The 23,305-nt window shown below is 34.1% G+C and overlaps 1 protein-coding gene across 2 annotated transcripts; it reads left to right on the forward strand.

Annotated features, from left to right (window-relative positions):
- Positions 1-9,935: 9,935 nt before the first annotated feature.
- LOC125668573 (transcription factor SOX-9-like) lies at positions 9,936-22,391 on the forward strand. 2 transcript variants are annotated; one of them, XM_048902855.2, is made up of 3 exons: positions 9,936-18,396; positions 20,668-21,008; positions 21,126-22,391. In XM_048902855.2, the coding sequence occupies exons 1-3, from the start codon at positions 18,017-18,019 to the stop codon at positions 21,785-21,787; spliced, it is 1,383 nt and encodes a 460-aa protein (XP_048758812.1). In that variant the 5' UTR covers positions 9,936-18,016; the 3' UTR covers positions 21,788-22,391. The 2 variants fall into 2 exon arrangements, with proteins under 2 accessions (XP_048758812.1, XP_056019113.1); XM_056163138.1 differs by having other exon boundaries at positions 16,886-18,396; positions 20,668-22,391.
- Positions 22,392-23,305: the final 914 nt, after the last annotated feature.

Genomic DNA, 23,305 nt, shown 5'->3' on the forward strand with positions numbered 1-23,305 from the left:
TTAGTGCCATCAGATATCAGAGAGAAATCAGACTCTACCCTTTCTTGATGCACAACTCGCGGCATTGTCGCTTGTTAGCTGTCGTATTTCCAAGTCAACTGTATTTATTTAATAAAAATATGATGCTTGCAGATCCAAAGGCGTGTCGATATTTCAAGCCTAATTTATCACATGTTGTGCATACTCGTGTAAACTTTCCTCTGAAATTGTATATAATATTGAAATTTGATTTGAATTTTGTTTTGATTTCCACTTTCACTTTTGCCCTATGTGATTTTTGTCTCGCATGCCCCGGGAGCCCAACTCTCGATATTTTGGTCGTTTTACCCATTTCTCTTTCTAGGTTAATGTGCCTGTTATGAACCTCGTGATGCAACCGAGGCATTTCGTAATACAATGTATCTTAATGGATTTTCACGTATTAGTTACAATTATTCAAAAAGTTAAATTTGATCGGCGCCTTCTGACAGCCGTTGACTTAATTCGTTTCGAGTCAGCTGACAAGGAGACCTATTTATCAACTTAATGAGGCAGAATTTATTAAAACAATTAATTATGAATAATCATTAACTTTTAACATTAGACGAACTTATTTATTTTGCTGAAAATGGACCATTTGAAAAAGATACTGCCTATCGCTTTATCTTCTAGAAGACAGTAGGTCATATCCTAACTACGTTAAATTTTAAAATTATGCAAATGAGCTGTCACTTTCATGATATATAACTAGCACGTGACCCCCACTGCTTTTTGTTTTGCATCGCGGTTCGACTTACGTAAGAATTTATTTCTGTTGTTATGATCAAATTTTCTATATATATATTATTACATTTACAAGTAAACAATCTTCAAAAATCAACCTTGCCTAATTATCCAATTTCTATTCGGACATTGACGCCGGCGTGTTGTACAACTACAAGATCACTATTAGCATATCGTTATAGAAATTTTAATGAAAACGTCATTCTGAAACTGTTAATATGATATGCAGTGCACTTAGATGCGAGTCTGTACAGTAGCGATAAAGCTTTATGGCTGACAATTTTTCACGAAGTTTCAACAACCGTTTTCCGCATCGTCTTTACCAAATATTTTATCGTAGATAGTGAATAATTAACAATCGTGATGAGGATATTCAAATTTCCGCATTACCCGTGTAACATGTATAATACAAGTTACACTCTTTCGACCTCACTCGTTGGACACACAGACGAAACGTCCGCAATCAAAGTTTAGAAAACTATTTTAGCAACATTTTTGTTTTTCACAACCACACAATGCAGTGGTGGCTCACATCTAAATAAAGACGAAACCCTGTCAATGGGTCATTAAAACTGGGATTCATTTAAGTGTTCATACTTGAAATATAAATAAAATGAAAAATTTTGAGTACTTCAAACCCTCACGCATCCCCTAATCTTTTATCTATGACTGCCGCTGCATTTTAAATCAACTATAGTCCACACGACTAACTGGATGGAACCAGGGACTGTATTATACACAGTGGTCGTTCTTGCACAGATTATAGTTCGTTTATAACACCATGAAATGTCATTATAAATATATATACCGCCTTAACGCCATATCACGCACTGCTGGAAACCCTGTCAGACAGGAAAAATCCACGAATCTCCGTCTTTCAGCAATGTCCATTTTACCCCAGGTTGTAATGATTCCACTATTTGTTTCATTAAGCTTTTAATCATTGCGGTCGCTTCATTAACTAGTGTTTATAGCTGCTTGGGAGTCTTCAGTCCTCATTTAAGAATTCGTAATTTACCGTCAGTTCCAGGACAACGTAATCTCGTGTCAGTTCCCATATGGATGAGAATCAAACTCCGTACTCCAATGGCTGTATCTGTCAGACGATGAATTCATTTCTGTTGTGGGTAATTACTAGTTTCTCTGATAATTAATCGGACTTAATCTCTAAGATGGTACATGATTACCTCTTAAATTTAAGCATTGTTAACCCAAATCGTTTTCAGAATTTGAATAGTCTAATTCCAACAAATAAATAAATGAATAATAAAAAAGTTTAAGGTGAATAAAAATATACAGTATTTTAAAATTAATTTTACTGGTACTGCATTCTGCCGTCTGAAGCCCGGAATGGGGACCCACAATATGAAATATGTCATAACAATATTTTGTGTGAAATATTTATCAGTCTTGGTCTGTTTAGCGAGTCCAGTTGCTGATGGAATATAAGACAAAAATAAATCATAGCGTCTAAGTCTTTCATCAAAAAGACTCGAACGTTTTGGACCGTTGATATTGGACCCAGCCATACATTGTACATGTATTATTACAGAACTGCGCATCATGTGAATAGGGTTACATTTCAGATCCATGCATGATATTTTGACAAACTGAAATTAATTTGTTGCTGTTGGAAAGGACAATCCAAAGGATTACAGAAGTATTTTGAACTTCGCAATACCAAAATGTTGCCACATCCTGACCCTTATCTGAGCAAACTTGATTCAACGCCCCATGTGTTTATGACAAATTGTTATAATGATCTTTCTAAGAGATTATAAAAGTTCGTGGGAAGATTTTTTTTTAAAAACCAACATATCTCTATATGACCTTGCGTTATCCTTAAACAATACAGTAGAACAATGGGATACACCAAAGATATATATATATATATATATATATATATATATATATCCAAATTGTGTTTTTAAAAAATCACAGTGTCTGGTATAAAATATTAAAAGAAATAGAATAAACAGTACACAAAGTTAAAAATTTAACGCAAGCGCTTTCATTTTATAATCCTCAGGCGTTACATTTTAAAATGAAAGCGCTTGCGTTAAATTTTTAACTTTGTGTACTGTTTATTCTATTTCTTTTAATATATATAAATCCACCACCACCACCAAAGAGCTATAGATCCACTTAGGTTTTCTGCGCATGATTCGGGTATTGCATCTCATAATTTTTAACACCGTCACCAAAACCAAATACAAGTACGAAAGCATCCTAACATACTTTTCCATTACAACCGTGTCAAGACATGGAACATTTAGGAAAGCACCACTCGAACTGATTCAAACCCCATTGATTTTCTAATTCTAAATTTATGATCAACGATGTATATCCAAACCATTTTCCCCACAGATAATTTTTCAGTTAAACTTTTGAATGAAATAATTTCAGTTCGGCTTAAGAATTGTTTAAAGAGGTTTGGATATTGTATTTGATTTAAGGTTCTCATTACACCCTAGAATTGATTACCAACATCTAAAAACTTTTATTATGTCTAGAGGACAATTATCTTTTAAAGATAAAACGAAAGATCTACAGTAATAGTATTGGAAACATGAGCATATACAAAAAAATCAACAGTGTTCGAATTAAATAGGCGGACCTGTGATATTTCAGTTCGAATATAGCTTTGATAAATGTATGAAGGTATGCCTTCACACAAATGTAGTAGGGAAATATGTTAGGAATACTTTAACATTAAATCTTGATATGGTGCATTGTGAGCAGAAAAAGTTGCGTCTCAAATCGGAGGTTTTAATGATAGATAGATCTGTAGCTCTCTGGGCCATCTCAATTTTCCGTCAGAGCTACAGTTGTACATTTTTATCTTTAAATGGACATGATTTTGAAGTTGAGATTTTGAAATGGATATTTGAGAAATTTAAGGTTTAGATATCATACAAGGATGACTCTTAATTCTGAGGTTAAAGTTCAAAGCTACAAATCTCTTCATATCCATTTTGGCCAATATATGGTTAAAGCTCTGGCAATAAGACTTATAATGAAATATTTGCATTTTTCAATGTTAAAAGAATATGTAAAACACATTTTTATTTCAACTTGAAATATCAAGTTTCTGTTAAAATCACATGCCTATGGTCCACGTATTGCAGTACTTAGTCTTTTTTAAAGGACAGCAACTTGTATCTTACATAGATAAAACACGTTCTTCAGAACTTCGTGACCTTGACCCTGTCAGTGTTCAAAGTTCGTTGCGTCGAATCTTTCTATACAGGATCGGCACTTATTGAAAATAGATATATATTAGAGAAAATGTCAATCAACATTTTAAAATCTGCACTTTGAAGTTGTTGATTTTGAATCTAATTTGCATATTTAAATAATTAATCGTACATTAAGGTGTTCTCCTAAAACCACAGAGGAGACGTTTTATAGCGATAAATCAACAGGCGTGAAAGACAATTAGATTACACCGTGTGAAGTCGTTCAAGCATTAAGTCACTCTAACCTTAAAAAATGTCTACATCTCTGTGTTATGTCATTTTTTCCCCTAATTTTACAGAGCTCGTTATGCAATTACCAGTCTGTAATAATTCTACATTTATTCTGAGTTTTTAAGAATCTGGATGCACCCATTAGGAATCTGGATTCGTCCTTTATAAATCTAAATCCAGCCTTCTGTTGTCTGGATCCGTCCTGTACTAGTCTGGATCTGTCCTCTACTAGTCTGAATCCGTCCTCTACTAGTCTGGATTCGTCCTCTACTAGTCTGGATTCGTCCTTACTCCTCTACTAGTCTGGGTTCGTCCTTCAGGAGGCCAAGCTCTCCGTTCAAGTGCCCGGATGGGTAAACATTAAATCTGTGCTATCTGTCAACCTTTTCTCATAAATCACAAGATCTGCTAATTCTTATGTAAGGGTTATTATGATCCTAAAAATACAGCGCTCAAAGAGTATCTTAATTCTCTCGTGTGCAGTTTCTTCATGGTATCTGTGGTTGGGGTCTAGGTGCATCCCATCATAGCATGTACGAATCTTTCGAAATAGTAGTCAGGGTTTTGATAGATTTGATAGATGGTACTTGAAGTTATTGATAAGCAAAGTACTAGATGAAGAAGGCCAAAGCTTATAAGCACCGTCTATATACATTAATAGGCAAAACTTCGTTTTTGGACAGTCGGAATAACACAATAACACAGAAAAAATAAGTGAAATACCTGTCTTGTATGATTTTCAGTCTCAGTATTACCTAATATTTCAAGTTGAAAAGAATAAGTTTTGTAAATCCAGGTACGGTCCTGTCTATACGCAAGTACGTAACTGTGTACACATCATTTGCTAGAGAGAGAGAGAGAGAGAGAGAGAGATGTCGTTAAAATATATTTGTGCCTCGAAAATAATTGCCTTATATAGTTTCCAATTTATAATTTCATCCACATCATTCAATCAAATTCAAAGACACTTTGATGTACATAATATACACGCACAAGTACTCTGAAGTTGGAATAAAAAATATGCTGGAGTTCCTCATTGACAATATCTTCGTGGTCTTTGGTGATCAGGTCTTCCAACAGTCTGTTGAAATTCCAATGGGCACAAATTGTGCTTCTTTGTTATCTGATATGTTTTTATATTCCTATGAAGCAGAATTTATTCAAAAACTTCTATGTAAGAAGAAAAAAGCTCTTGCTGTGGCCTTCAATTCGACATTTAGATATATCGACGACGTTTTATCTATTAACAATAATAATTTTCATTCATTCATATGTCGATTCGATAAATCCCAGTGAACTCGAAATAAAAGACACCACAGAGTCGTCCACTTCTGCTTTATACTTAGATATTTTATTGAAAGTAGATATTAACGGCAAACTAACAACTCAACGTTATGACAAACGGGATGATTTCAGATTCTCCATCGTCAACTTCCCATATTTATGCAACAAATTTCACTATCATCTGCATATGGTGTTTATATCTCTCAACTGATTCGAAACGGAAGAGCTTGTTCTGCGTATGGTCAGTTTAAATCGAGGCAGGCAACTGGCAAACAAGTTGATGGTGCAGGGATTTCAACAGTCTCGTTTAAAGTCTGCATTTCGCAAATATAACGTTCTAGTTTGCCAATACAACCTACCAATGGGTCAAATCCTATCTGACGTGTTTCATACCGATTGTTAGGCCGTTCTTAGCACACTGATTTTGACTACGGTTAACTCCGTTTACCTGATCTAGATATAGGGCTCACGGCGGGTGTGACCGGTCGACAGGGGATGCTTACTTCTCCTAGGCACCTGATCCCACCTCTGGTGTGTCCAGGGGTCCGTGTTTGACCAACTCTCTAATTTGTATTGCTTATAGGAGTTCTAAGATTGATCACTGTTCGTTATCTTTACAATTTACATGTATGTACACCTATGTAGTAGATGGATTTAGGATATTATTTGTTATCAGTAACTTTTACCATATATACCAAACAAATGTAAAGTCAGTCCAAGTACACACGGTGAGTTTGTATTAAAAGACTTTAGAAAACGTTTTGTTTTGGACAAGAAACCTGTTTCTATGCACAAAAACTAGATGATTTCATTGGTAAAACCCAGGAGCTTCCGGGGGCTTCGACTCCTGGACCTACACCAGGGCTTTGCCATGGACCCACTACTGAGGGGCCTCAGGGTGGCCCCCAGACCCCTGATCATACTTTGCGTACACTTCATTTTCTCTCTGGCTACGCGCCTGAAATCTTTTCGTTTTTCTTGATTAACCTGCAAAACAACATACTTTTACGCGTTTATAAATATAAAGTTGTTTGATTAAAGATATTATAGGAATTGTTTAAAAATGGAAGAAAAAGAAAACGATAATATTTTTATTATCAGATCAATATGATGGGGTCAATATGATGGGTGAATCAGGCAAACGGTTATTAAGTTGGTTTTCTTGGGAGAGGGGCAGCTTCTTGTACCTGCACATATGACGAATCATTTTTCTTGGAATTAACTTTATGACAACTTTTGTTTGGTGTGTTATGCATGTTCCTGTGAATGAGTGAAAGAAAGAATCTCATGGGAGGGTTGTTTTATTGTAATTTACAAATATTCGTGGGTCGGTAAATACCAGGAACACTAAAATACTAAACAACATTTCTTCGCGGTTTATCTTCGAGCGCGTACTGTAATCTTACACAAGAGACCCAGGGGTCACAACAATTTCCCTGAGTCACATGATCATCCAGAGACACTAATTTTTTTCATACGAGCTTTAATTTTGATCAGGCCTGGATTTCTCCAAATAAACTTAAGTCGAAACTTGGACTTAAGTCTGAGATTTTGCTCAAATTTTGACTGCTCGAGTAAAAGAAAATTCAAACTTAAATTTGAGATAATTATTTGATAGAGAATTAACGTCAAAATTAAAAAAAATTCATAAGAACCTATATCATTGCTAGAATATGATGGATCCTATGAAAATTCCAAAGTGTCGAATCTGTAAGACCATTAAACCATCTGCAGCACTCCTTAACATACCCTCCTCATTGTCTAACCAATCATAAAAATCACTGAAAAGTTTTTTTAGTCGTCGATGAATGAAAGAAATGGTTGCAAATAAAATATTATAGTATGATATTTTTATTTTTTTGCTAAATGTCACACTGTATCGTCTGCGACCAATCGTTTTAAATCTAGTAGATATTTTCAAAATAATTGCAACTCCCACAGTTTATATAATGTGTTGTACAATTTTAATTGGATGCCTCCTGTCCTTCATGAAGTTTCACAACTCACAAATAAACAGAACATTTTCATCCGCACCTTGAATAATTAACCGTGCCATGTTTGAAATATAACTTTCTCCCAAATGGTAATGAATGAATTAAATCTGCAAATATGATGGTTCGTCGCTTTGATCACGTGACTAGTAACTGTCACATTCGCAAGACGGTTGGTCGAGATGGGTGTGGAATCGTTATTTTTATGGCAGCGATACACTGACATATATTAGGCGTACAAATACATATATGATGTACATACAAAACACTCGCAGGTAATTATGCATTGACGTATGCAACGTGAATCGTAACAAGGAACTCACCTTGGCTCTTCAGACAAATGAGGAAGGAAAGGTATATACGCAATTAGCATGGATGGTTCTAAACAATTATAGCCACAAAGTGGAGGTCGTTCACATTTGAGATTATCGAATTAGTCGTGTTTTGCTAAACCTGGTCATGATATACCATGTAAATCACACAAACATATGTTAATTCCACGATTTATCATACTGCCATTAAAAGATATATTTGTAATTTGAGTCATCATGCGCTATTTTTATGTTTCTGTGTGTTGTGCTTTAGTTTTGTTTCAGTTCATACTAGACTGTTATTCAAGGACAATTCCCCTAAGAAATTTGTAATGGGTAAAGAATATTATATATCATAAATATTTGGTATCAAAAATTTTAAAAGAACATTGTCTAGCGAAAAAAATTGCAATTTTTTTTTTTATATAAAATCACCGAGAGATAAATTTAAACTCCTGTGTGACTCGAACTCATGATCTAGCAATCGACAGACTAGCACTTTAATTCACGGATAGGTAACTCAATCAAAGAAATAGGAAATATATTTCTGATGTTTATTCATGTTTTTGTGACGTACTTCCTTTTTGAAATATTGTGACGGTGTTATTTAATCCTTAAACAGAAGGATTCCAAATTATTTTGTAGTTACTTTGAAATACATTTCTGTTTCAAATTCTAAATGATCTTCGAGAATTTGTGAAATATTGTTTACATTCTTGATATGATACGTTATATCCTGTACCCAGAATTGTAAAAACAAAGTTCTTATATCCATTCACGGTAATCAGGTAATAATTCCGACAGCTGATTTAAGTAATTGCAAATATATTTTCCTAAGCTGATAAGGTCATCCTATTTTGACAGAAAGTCAATGATCTCGTGATGATGAGTCAGATTTTCTATTTTCTGATTTTATGCAAGTTTTTACTAAAATTACTAGGAATAATACATTATTTATGTTTCTAATCAATACTGTTGAGATCAACATTTCAAGATTGGAATGAAAAACAAAAAATGGCTGAATGTTATTTGGTTGGTTTTTTTTATTGATCTCAACAGGGGTAAAGTTTACTGATGTTAAGAGGAGTAAAGTTTACTTCTGTTAACAGAGGTAAAGTTTACTGATGTTAACAGGGGTAAAGTTTACTGATGTTAACAGAGGTAACGTTTACTGATTTAAACAGAGGTAAAGATTACTGATGTTAACAGGGGTAAAGGTTACTGATGTTAACAGGAGTAAAGTTTACTGATGTTAACAGGAGTGAAGGTTACTGATGTTAACAGGAGTGAAGGTTACTGATGTTAACAGGAGTGAAGGTTACTGGGGTTTACTGATGTTAACAGAGGTAAAGTTTACTGATGTTAACAGAGGTAAAGGTTACTGATGTTAACAGGAGTAAAGTTTACTGATGTTAACAGGAGTGAAGGTTACTGATGTTAACAGGAGTGAAGGTTACTGATGTTAACAGGAGTGAAGGTTACTGGGGTTTACTGATGTTAACAGAGGTAAAGTTTACTGATGTTAACAGAGGTAAAGTTTACTGATGTTAACAGGAGTAAAGTTTACTGATGTTAACAGGAGTGAAGGTTACTGATGTTAACAGGAGTGAAGGTTACTGATGTTAACAGGAGTGAAGGTTACTGGGGTTTACTGATGTTAACAGAGGTAAAGTTTACTGATGTTAACATGGGTAAAGTTTACTGATGTTAACAGGGGTAAAGTTTACTGATGTTAACAGGGGTAACGTTTATTGATTTCAACAGGGGTAAAGTTTACTGATGTTAAGAGGGGTAAAGTTTACTTCTGTTAACAGAGGTAAAGTTTACTTATGTTAACAGGGGTAAAGGTTACTGATGTTAACAGGAGTAAAGTTTACTGATGTTAACAGGGGTAAAATTTACTGATGTTAACATGGGTTTACTGATTTTAACAGAGATAGAGTTTACTGATGTTAACAGGAGTAAAAAGACCATGCATGTAATGGGGTGACTTGGTGCTTAAAGTTTTCACTCCAGTCTCAACACCCCGCCACCCAAAACATTAATGGTAATATTATTAAATTGTCACATTTACCGAGATTGATTGTGTAAAAGTTTGCAAATATGTTACTAGACACTATTAAAAGCTGATTCGTTGATAACATTGGTTTTTAATTACTATGTCTTTTAGATTTTTCAAGCTCTTCCTTGATTGTAACACATTGCCATTTAGTGATACCATTTAAACGATCTAATGATATTGCCACTTAGTCAATCAAATAAGTGACATCTCTCAAAAGGATTAATGATATCAATAAAACATAAAACAATTAAGTGACATCTCTTAGTCATTGTAGTGATATCACATATTGATGACATCACTTAGTCATTGTAGTGATATCACATATTGATGACACCACTCAATCATTGTAGTGATATCACATATTGATGACATCACTCAATCATTGTAGTGATATCACATATTGGTGACATCACTTAGGCATTGCGGTGATATCACATATTGATGACATCACTCAATCATTGTAGTGATATCACATATTGGTGACATCACTTAGTCATTGTAGTGATATCACATATTGGTGACATCACTTAGTCATTGTAGTGATATCACATATTGATGACATCACTTGGTCATTGTAGTGATATCACATATTGACGACATCACTAAATCATTGTAGTGATATCACATATTGGTGACATCACTTAGTCATTGTAGTGATATCACATATTGGCCCTTTTACTAAATAGAATACTAGTAGTAAATTATCCTTTTCTGTCGTCAAGAATTAAGGTGACACAAAAGATGCAATATTAAAATCCATTGAAAAAATTATTCTATCTTGTCAACGTTACTTTAAAAATCATGACATCCAGATATACATGTTCGTGACGGTGACACAGAAGAAAGATCTTTTAAGGAGGGGGGATGTTAAGTTTTGGCGTATAGCAGTATATACATATGAAAGACATCCGAACGTTTGTCCTGACCAATCATAATGTCCGTTTTGATGCGAATGAAATGATAAATCTTGTGAATAATTCAGAAATAGAAAATGAAATGTATGTCTCCTTGAGCTCAATTGTAATTTTGTTTTTAAAAATTTAATCCCAACATCAATTCAGCAACCATATTTGTTTACCAGACAGTCGGATATTTCAGCTCATACACGTTCCGGCCCGTGGATTGACTCATGAAAGGTTCTTATTGAAGGACAAGATGAACTTCCTTTTGAGTGATTTGATTTAACCGTTTAATGATATTACTTATTCAGAAGATTTTATCAAGTTATATCACTTAGTGAGTATTTGATATCACTTATTCTAAGTTATATTATTTAGTGAGTAGTTGCTATCACTTATTGTATTATAAGTTATATCACTTAGTGAGTAGTTGATATCACTTATTGTATTATAAGTTATATCACTTAGTGAGTAGTTGATATCACTTATTGTATTATAAGTTATATTATCTAGTAAGTAGTTGATATCACTTATTGTATTATAAGTTATATTATCTAGTGAGTAGTTGATATCACTTATTGTATTATAAGTTATATTATTTAGTGAGTAGTTGCTATCACTTATTGTATTATAAGTTATATCACTTAGTGAGTAGTTGATATCACTTATTGTATTATAAGTTATATTATTTAGTGAGTAGTTGATATCACTTATTGTATTATAAGTTATATTATCTAGTGAGTAGTTGATATCACTTATTGTATTATAAGTTATATTAATTAGTGAGTAGTTGATATCACTTATTGTATTATAAGTTATATTATCTTGTGAGTAGTTGATATCACTTATTGTATTATAAGTTATATTATTTAGTGAGTAGTTGATATCACTTATTCTATTATAAGTTATATTATTTAGTGAGTAGTTGATATCACTTATTGTATTATAAGTTATATTATCTAGTGAGTAGTTGATATCACTTATTCTATTATAAGTTATATTATTTAGTGAGTAGTTGCTATCACTTATTGTATTATAAGTTATATCACTTAGTGAGTAGTTGATATCACTTATTCTATTATAAGTTATATTATCTTGTGAGTAGTTGATATCACTTATTGTATTCTAAGTTATATTATCTAGTGAGTAGTTGATATCACTTATTGTATTATAAGTTATTTTATCTAGTGAGTAGTTGATATCACTTATTGTATTATAAGTTATATTATTTAGTGAGTAGTTGATATCACTTATTGTATTATAAGTTATATTATTTAGTGAGTAGTTGATATCACTTATTGTATTATAAGTTATATTATTTAGTGAGTAGTTGATATCACTTATTGTATTATAAGTTATATCACTTAGTGAGTAGTTGATATCACTTATTGTATTATAAGTTATATTATCTTGTGAGTAGTTGATATCACTTATTGTATTCTAAGTTATATTATCTAGTGAGTAGTTGATATCACTTATTGTATTATAAGTTATTTTATCTAGTGAGTAGTTGATATCACTTATTGTATTATAAGTTATATTATTTAGTGAGTAGTTGATATCACTTATTGTATTATAAGTTATATTATTTAGTGAGTAGTTGATATCACTTATTGTATTATAAGTTATATTATTTAGTGAGTAGTTGATATCACTTATTGTATTATAAGTTATATTATTTAGTGAGTATATGATATCACTTATTGAATAGGTGATATCACATAGTCGTTTAAATGATATCACTAAATGGCCATGGATATGAAAGCTGCGTCCCATGCCTAACGGTCAGTGTGTCTTGTTTTATAGTGCACACGAACATGTGGGAAAATTGTTTGTAACCGAAGTAATATTCTGTAAAATATGAGTTCGTTGATCCACCACCATATAGAATTAATGGAAAGTGTCCCGACATAATGTATACAAAATCATTGAGAATTTCGGTTTTTCGAAGACTTCACGAGGAATTTTAAAATAATATATGAATAAACTCGAGAAATTCATAGCGCAAAGTCTTCGCATAACATGTAATTTTATCGTAATTATCCGCTGAGATCAGGCCGAGGTGATTGATGATCTTCAAATATATTGGAAGTAAATTTCAGGATTGTATATATTATTGAGAGTGATGAATGAGAAACGTTATGGATGAAGAATTGCGAGCTTTAACATACATGTGAGCATTTCCCTGAACTATATGTCATCTCATTATCAGTGTACAATATTATTTTTCCCCTGAAGTGTGTCATCACATCATCATTATACGGTTTAGGGGGACTATACATGTAATCACATCTTCATTATATACAGTTTTTTGTTATTTTGGGGTTGTTTTTTTTTTTTTGACTATGTAATGACATCATCAGTGTGCAGTAAAATTAAGTTCTTTATATCTTTTTGTCGCAATTTTGAATATCCTGTTTTTAACTGCAGTGCGTCCTACCCATATAGTGCAGTTGCTCAGCATTGTAGAATTTCCGGGCAAGCATGTGCCCTCATTTCTCATCGACGGATACGTCCTGTTTAAAACAAAAATTCAACGACTTTATAGCTGGTTTAAAATAGTGAAATTAAGACTTATTCTTTTAAAGTATGGAAGTGAAATACTAATTTTGAGCTTGTGTTCGCTGCTACACTTAACATGGACGCTTTTCGTGTAGAGAAAGTTTAGTGGATTTCTGGACAGAAGAGCATACGTGATATATGTCAGAGCGGTAAAGCACAAGGGTGCGACGTAATTCACATTAATATAGAGGGGCAAGGAGACAAGCAATTAGTTTCTCAGTTGATGCACTAACAATCGGTGTGCTTGAATAATCTGTGTGGCCATTTCATGATATACATATACAAAATCTGTCAATTTCACTAATTTTATTGGTATTGATTTGATCTAATATCTATTATGAGTGAAACATGAATATAATGCTATACGCCTTTTCCGTATATACGGTCAGACATAGAACAGTAAATAAAAAAACCATTTATAAGTTAATTTAATTTATAATATCAAATATACATGATACATGGTGTAGGTTACTTGCAAATACGTGAGTAAAATCTTCAGTATAGATTTACATATGATTTCAACACACAGATGTATTCTGTGCATGTATACATTTAATATGAATTAAAAGACGTTATGTATATTTTAGTATAATGTATAAACTTATGGCAACATTTTGAGCCACAACGATTTCTTCACTAAGTATTCTTATTGTATGGTTGAAATTCGATACCATAAGGGACACCGATCGTTGTACTTGCACCTATTGAGAGAGATTTCCCTTGGTAAAAAGGAAAACCATCAATATAGCGCATCAAACATCGGATAAAAGCGATGAAGAAACCCGCCCAGAGTCGGTGAAAGAGTAAATCAGAGTAATATGGACGATTTGTCTTCAACATGAGAAATGATATCTGTAAACACAGCGTATACACATAAAAAAAAATCATGTTACTTACTAAAAAAATTTATTCAGATTAGTAGTACAACTGTGCAGAGTGATTCACAGTAATTACCATTTAATTACTTAAACTTTTAATTTTTATTGATCATGTGTCGTGAAGGTTCCATCACTTTGACTTTTTCCCCTTATCTTTCAATAGGAAACCCTTTTGTACGCTGGGAAATGACGTCATCTCTGTTTAGACTCCGTTTAACCTTTGGCAAACCTGGAGTACATTATCTGACATACATCACACCACAGAGCAGATAGTACATGAATAACAATGGAACCATTTGCATATCTATACTTTACCATTCAGTTATAAAAAGTAACAAATTGGAATTAAATTACCATAAATTATCAGAATTTAGACTTTTACGATACAAATTTTGTAAGATCTACGTACAATTTTATGCCATGTAGAACGCCCTGTTAGCAAAATCTTTGAAGATCTTTCGAAGTGATGGAAATCGTTTCTCACGATGAGTTGCAGATTTATTTATCTCAACTCCCCGCCACATCTTGCCAATACGTGTATATGCGGTAGTTCATCACTCGTTAATGGTATACCTCAATTGTACAATGCATGTCTTTTTTTTTTTATTTGAAACTTATTAAAAAGCTGTAGATCTATATTTGGACACCACAGCATTTTCTAATACAGTTCAAACCGCGATACTTTCTAATGTTTCTAGCGAAAATTGAATATCAAGACATACATGTAGGCTATATATACCTAAAACTGGTAACTTTTAATTTTCATTTGTGAACGAACAGCTAGATTTAGCCGGAAAAAAACCTTCAAAAACATCCTTGGGACGAAGTTTCAGCTTTAGTCAGAGAAAATAAGATCTAGTGATGCTTTTATTTTTATTTGTAGTGATCTAAAGAAAACTCCAACAAATTCTTTTTCATCACTGAAATGATTTCATCAAATCATTTCAGAAATGTTCAATCAGCTCATGATGAATATCATAAAAAATCTTACTAGTGTATTAGCAATATCAAGGAGAAGAACTCGTAAGTTGTACGAACTTGCTTCTGATCCTATTGTATATATTACATACAATAAAATACGTTCAAATCAAATCAGCATCATCATTTCAATCTAACAAATATCATAAACCCATAACGTACATTGTATTTATCAGAATGTGTATTATCTATCTATCACCAATGTTTAACCATATTGTTTAGCTATTGAAATGACGCTAGATCTACAACTAATAAAGAAAGGTGGCCCTACACAAAAATAAAGGGGAAAAGACAACTGTTAAACACGTGTTTCTATGTCTCATAAAGGTTAAACGCATATGTATGTATGATAACGGGCTCTATTTCGTCCCAAAGTCAACATATGTGCTTTTTGTTTCAAATTAAGTGTATTTTGTGCAAGAATCGTGATACTGTTATTCTCACCTAGAACCGGAATTATGACATCACAAAAATGACGTTTTGCCGCTATTTTCGGTATCTTAAAAATGATCATTTTTCACGGTTTTTCTTCTACAAAACAACGAGCACAGGCTTGGGCAAACTTTTTATTTACACCATATACTTATCTTTCCAGTACACATGTAAAAAATAATTGTTTGTTCATAGTTGCGCTCTAGGATTTCTGAAAGAAAACGTTCACAAAACGGAAGTTGATTAAAATTGAAAAATTGCGTCACTGTATAGTAGTGTAGATGCAATGTACTCCAAATGACTGTAAATATCAGAGACAAAATATGTGAAACTGTATTGGGCAGGATCTCCTTTACGAAATAAAAAAAGATTTATTCTTCCTATAAAACTTTAAAATTTTGAGTTCCACGTGGGCCCAGTAAGACTGTTATCGAACCTTTTATTAGTTTCAGTTCATTGTGAAATAAAACACACAGGCGTTATATTGTTGATCATATTAACCCTTTTTAAAGTACATTTACCATTCCAGTTTTCGCCGATAGCTGTTTTGGGATTCCCCACAAACAAGATTGAAATTACTTTTATTTAATTTTTAAAATATGTATTTTATCGTTAAAGTCATCAAAAGAATTGAAAATCGTATTCTATGATTTGAAATAATGGATTTCTTATCAGCACAAGTATTGTACGTATTTCATATTTTGTGACTTTCTATTGGGTATTGGATAACATAACACTTGAAACAGCTTTGTAAACAAGATGTTTTAGACGGGATAGTAATGCTTAGACTGCAAAATTGAAGACAAGAGGATGTGCTGGCGAGATAGACAAGAGGACAACCGGAGCCGGTGGGAAAGTATGATGAAACTGGAATGTCTGGAGTGGCGAGTCCCTGCTCTAAAACGACACAATCTACTTCTTAAAATAATTGGGGCGACACAACTTAATCGTTTGATTTACTCTTTCCATCATAAAAGCATATATATTTCTTTAGATTTTGAGGTCTTTTTCCGCATACTTATGAACAGATAAATGTTCTATCATATTTACGTCGGAAATTTTGCAGTCTCGTCGAGAGAAAAAATTCTTTTAATTAATATGAGTGATTGGTCTGTTTATCATGCAAGAATTTGTGCCTATTCTGGTAGTACATTTATTTACAAATTTTAATTTTAGAACATTTGATTTCAGACTTTGAGCTCCCTGGCGCGAGTTGTCATAGTAAATTGTTTGAAATGTCTGGGTTACACTCGACATTGAGACCAAGCTTGTTTGTCAACCAGTGGACATCTGTGACCTTTAACCTATTATTTTTTAGATTTTGACATGTGATCCGTCTTTGAAGTTTCAGGATATCGATCTATTATGCGAAATAATACGTCTGAATCTTATTTCGCAGACGATGATCCCGTTCTATATGTGTATAATTCTTCTTTTTTTTAATTTCTACGCTGGAATAGAATCTTGAATCGTGCCCAGAGAAAACAGTTTACCTGGACTACCTGTGTTTCTATCAATGAGAAACGTACAACCTTAACACGTGCTTTAACCATTTATTACTTTTATGAATGAAGGAGGCGGGGATTATGTAGGATTTGATATCTGAACAAGAGTTTCTACAACTGTGTGTTAACACTGCGTGAAATGTCATCAAGTGTAACAACTATTGAGAGAAAAAATTCCCCATGTTCTACAAAGCAGAGTAAAAATGAATTTTCCGATTGTTTATTGCAATAACATTGATGAACATTTCCCTAATCATTGAATAGTACATGATGAATTACAAAAGACTAGATTTTACAATCTTATATACATTTGATCTTGATTACGTTTACCTCTCTTCAAAGCAATCGGCAATTTCCCATGTATCATTGTTTTTTCAGTGATTTTCATTGATTAAAAATTTAAGCAGTTTGCGTTTTGAATCGAGCACATCAAAAATACGGGAGTAAATAATGCTTGCCAGTTAACAAAAAATCGGAGCCAAAACATAACAAACTTTTTTGACAAATAATATTTTTGACCAATAAAAATCTCGGCTGTCCTCAATTTATTCCACAAGCGTATAGCATTATGATGTCAAGGGCTTAATTGAGAATTTGATTGGTTCACCGACAGCGACAATTCACCGCATGCGTCAGCCCATCGTTAATGGGCGGTCCTACGGGCTTTATTATATGCGAATGTCCGTTTATCAGGAGTAACAAGTTGTTTCAAACTTTAGTTTACAATTGCATGACATGAAGAGAACACTTGCATTATAGAAGATTTTGCTAACTTGTACATTTTGAGAATACTGTGATTTACTAAAACACGCGCCATCAGTTCACCGTGTTTAAGAGAGACAACTGTTCGTTTATTAGACATTTTCGGTGGGAACTTTTTATATGCAGATGAAAATGAGCGATTCCGACGAAGGGAGAGGATCCCCTTGCACACAACCCTCCACTGAGCAGCTTCTGAAAGCTGTTCGTGCAGCTGGACCGATCACCGCAGACGATAGCATTCTCAGCAAAGCCAACTTGGATGATCCAGGAAAGTTTCCGAAACAAATTCAGGAAGCTGTCTCGCAAGTCTTAAAAGGATATGATTGGTCTCTAATACCAATGCCACAAAGAGGACCAAATGGAGAGAAAAGGAAACCACACATCAAAAGACCAATGAATGCGTTCATGGTCTGGGCTCAAGCTGCAAGGAGAAAATTAGCTGATCAATACCCCCACCTTCACAATGCTGAGCTTAGCAAGACTCTAGGCAAACTTTGGAGGTAAGCTGGCCTTATCACTTTCATACACCAGACGTATCCATAAAACCCCTCTATTGATTATAGGGAATGATATGAAATAATGTTTAATGCCGTTATGATTAATTTGAAAGAAGCGTTCTCGAGGAAATCTTAAGAAACAGCATAGGTGACAATACCGTTGAAAATTATGATGTACCAAGACTAACGGTAAAAGTCCAAGATCAGTTTGTTTCTTAGTCGCCTCTGGTAACTGTCAATCCACTTGCATCAATTTAATCTGCTTTTCGACAGTAAGCCCTCATTTTTATCTGCCACTAGTGTTAGAAAACGATAAATGAAGTGTAGGTCTGGTTGTGGTCGTCAAAAGTCTCTCTGACAGCAGCGTCGGTTCACTCCGACAATATTTTGGTGCGCCTTTTGTACAGAAAGGTCACAAGCTGGGGACAGACGATTTGCAAATTCGGAGTCTATTCGACAAGGTTATACGTTCTACCATTCTGACACACTAACATCATGTCATTCCACATTGACCCTGTAAATCGTTACCTCCCAAATTCAGGCGTAACCGTTTTGTTACATGAATAACAGTAACACAATATCTGCTAGAATCTGTTTGCAGACGACAGTTTTGAGCAGAATTGACTTAAAAACTTCCGAATAGATACGAATGTCCTTAAAAGCCCCTGGAACATAATCACCCGATTTCAGTGTTTTTATGTAATCTGATTTACTCGCTAATACTTCAGCAGTGATGAGACATGGTTTGCTCTCCTTCCACTCTCGTGTGGTCCTCCGGCTGAGTGGTATGAAACAACTAGTTAATGTATAGGCATTTCCGATGGAAATAGCATCAAGGAAACAAATCTTGCATTTAATCTCAACAATGTTTTCTGACCACTTTATTTAATAATGATAAAATGTTAAGGCATTTCCACTATTGAAAACTCTTGTCCGCTTTTTTCTCGCATGGTAAATTATCTATAGGTCACAAAAATTCGAAATGCATCCAAATTTCCATGAAACAGAAAGAAAGTATAATAAATAAGACTGTACGCGAGTTGATTTTTTTAATATATATATACACGTGGCCACTATTCAGGTGAATAATAAATATATGAGAGTGTCTCGAGGCTCTTTTCCAAGTTTTACGTCAAATCCATCTCCTTATTCTAACTAGCGGCTTCACATATCTAACGACGTCAGACTCTCGCATATAATTAAAATCCGAAAAATATACATTCAAATACATTTAGAATACAAATCATTTTCATAAACATACATCAAAATTTAATCAAAATGAAAAAGGAAATCCGTTTGGATCATGAATATTCACTCCAACCGCTCGATCGGTATGAGAATACTTTTTTAGTGCACATTATACGATAAACTTTTCGATTTAGATTTTAATCCCCGAAATAGTACTAACAAAGTACTTGTGATATTTGATGTACTATCTTAAGCACTATTTACACATTCTAATTTGTAAGAATTATCTTAAAGTCGACCTGGATGATGGAATACAATTGTCCCAGACAGCGATGATATTAACATATTCAAGGAATTTTTTTGCCATGCAGTAATTTACGACACCATTAAGTATTCCATTTCATGAGCACTATTAGCTATGAATTGATAGAATATTGAATGTTTGACAAATTCCACTGACTAAAAATAGGAAATAATTCTTAAATTAGCTTTTATAATTAATCCATATAGATAAAAAAAAAAATCCCAACTCACGATTCAAAATTGCATAAATGTTAGATTGATCCCCGTAAGAACTGAACAGTTTTTGGCTATTTTACTTTTTAATAGTTTATTAGATTCGCGTAAGTGACCTTTGCTCTCTTTGATACACCGGTCAGCATGGTAGCTCAAGGTAAAAAACTCAGGTGCTAATGTACAAGTAACATGTGCATAAAAATGTATGTTCGACTGCCGAAGCATATCGATCACTTAATATACGCCTTCCACTGGATACTAAGCACCTGAAGCGATACAATGGAAAGGAAATGTTATTCTCCGTGTGATTTTTCTCCCTTTCGTTTATGATGTCAAAACGACAATCATCACAACACATAACGTCCTAAATTTGACATCACCAATTATTCACGTCTGACGTCACGTTTGACATCTGTAATATCAGTTTGGTACAATACATTAATAATCAGGATGAAAAGTTACGCATGAACAAAAAACCTGTAATTAGTAACGACATCATGAGAATTTTGAGATACAATTTAGAATCTGATTTTGTTATAGAAAACTGACAGGATAATTCCTTATTTACAGACTTCTGAACGAAGATGAGAAAAGACCATTTGTTGACGAAGCAGAAAGGCTCCGAGTCCAACACAAAAAAGACTACCCCGACTACAAATACCAGCCTCGCAGGCGAAAACCTCTCAAAAGTGCTAGTGGCAGTCCTGCAGAATCTAGCGGAAGTATGCCTCACGCCATGATGTTCAAAGGCATGCAAGGGTCTCCCACAGGCATGAGTGATGGGGACTCCAGCGATTGTTCCTCTCACAACAACCATGGTCCACCCACTCCGCCCACTACACCCAATCAGCATGACTTGATCAACCTTAAATCCATGGCTGACCGCATGCGCGCGGTGCGCCACATTTCAGGTAATAGTCTATCATATTGTTTTGTAAGCAAAATATTTTGTTGTATTTTCAAAAGAAGCATTATAGTAAAATATGAATCATTTAAACATATCTTATATTCGTTTTTATTTGTTGTAGGAGGGCACCAAAACCCTATAGATTTCAGCAGAGTTGACCTAAGAGAGATTGCTCCTGAGGTAGTGGCGTATAATGACTTGGAAGAATTTGACAGATATTTGCCAACCACCGCTGCCAATCCAACCATTCAAGGGGATAACGAACAGTATACGCCATGCTATGGTATGACTTCATGCACCACCGGTACATCTTCTTCCTGGACCAGCTCTTATAGACCCCCAGGGTCCATGTGCTTGCCAACCTACAATATGACACAAAACAATGACATGTCTACCCCTTACGATTTGTCTAACCATCACTCGCCGCCCAGTGGCAATCCGTCTCAATCTCCAAATATGCATAGTCCTTCTTACCAGAGCAGCGCCAGTGACTGTAAATATTCGGATCACGAGGAATCCAATCCTTCCGTGAAGCTGGAACCATTAAATGGACGTCAGCAATCCTCAACCCAACAGTACAACTATAGTCTGTCTCCCCCTCCCCGATATGGCATCGATGGTCACCATGGCAACTCCTATGTGTCTCATGGCAACGGTTCCTATTCCTCCTCCTCCTCTTCCACTGGCTCTCAGTCTTACCAATTCATGGGCATGAACCGACAAATGTTCAATCCAATCCCTGCGGCCGTACCTTCGGACCAGCAATGGGATAGATATGCTTAAAAAGACATTCGTGTGATATCGGACCTTACTGTATCGCTGTGATCTCTCGTAACACCTCGTCCGTGCTCTCTTTGTAATTCTGTGCGAATGCTTGCTTGTAAACTCTGCAAGGGATGGATAATTGGGGGGTTTCTCTGGAGAAACTTGATAGCCTTGGTGTTTCTTTCATATTTTTGTGTGCACGGATGACATACTTTGTAACTTATCCATTTTTATTACTTTCTATGTGTATGACTCACAGAGAAATAAAGTCCCCTTGACAATTCATGCCATTTATTTGTTGTCACCGGTGCTAAGCTAGAATCCAGTATTTAGTACTGTGTGACCAGTACGTTTTGTTGAAAAACAAGACTTTGATAACATAATATATATTTATTTTTATATCTCTATTGCCAATGTTTTGTTGTATGTTTTCCACTTTATATTTGATATTCAAATGACTCGATCGGGAGGAATCAATCAACTGCTTTTTGATATTTATCCTTTACGAAGACGCAATCGAAAAAATTCTATGCATTTATTATCATATATCATTTATTAATTTATGTATATTTTGATACTGTTGTATATATTTGTAAAAAATAAAATGATCTTCCAAAAAAAATATATAGTTACTGGTCTTCATTAAGCCTCATCGTCTGTATTGATGAACGGTCGGTTTGATATTTATTTCGTGCACCGGAATATATGAAGTCATTTTATTTCACCAGTGTTGATTGATACATAAAGGATATTGAACCTTACTTACATAAATAAGACAAATGTCATTAGTCAGGTTCTGGGTTTAACGACAAGAAAAAAGGGTGTTTTTTTTTAAAAAAAAAATCAAAAAAAAAATCACAAACAAGTAAACACCCCAACAAAAGGAGCACACGGCCAAGCCAGTTAGAACTTGCAGTTATTGTTAAACATCCTTTTTTTTCCAAAATGGATTGTGAGGAAACAAAAAGATAAAATAGAGAAAAAAAATAGTTTTGAACTCTATAGTTTTACCGGAAGTAAATGTGAAAGACATGCGTAGTTATGTGTTGAGGCAAACAGATGACGTTGGAGTTGAGGTTTGATTTTTAGGAAATGACTTCCTTGTAGAGTACGAATGTTGTTATTTTTGATAGTTTGAACATTGAAACAAGGATTTATTTACGGGACATTCTTAGACACTTCTCCCATCGCCTACATACTTAATTTCGCTCATATCGACTCGACTCGCCTGACCGAAACAGGGTTGTCAATGCCTTGTCATGTTGAAATTTGTAAAATCACCGGTAGGTAAATCAAGAGAGATTCCAAGTTTTAGTGTGTTCTTCCTGTTTCCTTTTTCAAAGTCTCATCATGAAATTAAACGGGAGAACTCGTGGAAATTTATAAATCAAACTGTAAAAAATTGAAGTTTCCAACTGATCATCTGCATTGATATCTCAGTATCACGCTGATATGAAATTTATTTCTCGTTATTTCTCGTTGATTTATAAAATAAATTGGCATTCCGATTCCAGACTTAATAGATAAAAAATGAAT

Source organism: Ostrea edulis, chromosome 4 (genome assembly GCF_947568905.1).
Source record: "Ostrea edulis chromosome 4, xbOstEdul1.1, whole genome shotgun sequence".
NCBI lineage: Eukaryota > Metazoa > Mollusca > Bivalvia > Ostreida > Ostreidae > Ostrea > Ostrea edulis.

What these genes read in the sequence shown, in the direction of transcription:
- LOC125668573 (XM_056163138.1), top strand. Translation starts at nt 18,017, where the DNA reads ATGCAGATGAAAATGAGCGATTCCGACGAAGGGAGAGGATCCCCTTGC. An exon ending in ACTCTAGGCAAACTTTGGAG is followed by an intron (nt 18,397 to 20,667) that starts GTAAGCTGGCCT and finishes CCTTATTTACAG; the next exon opens with ACTTCTGAACGAAGATGAGA.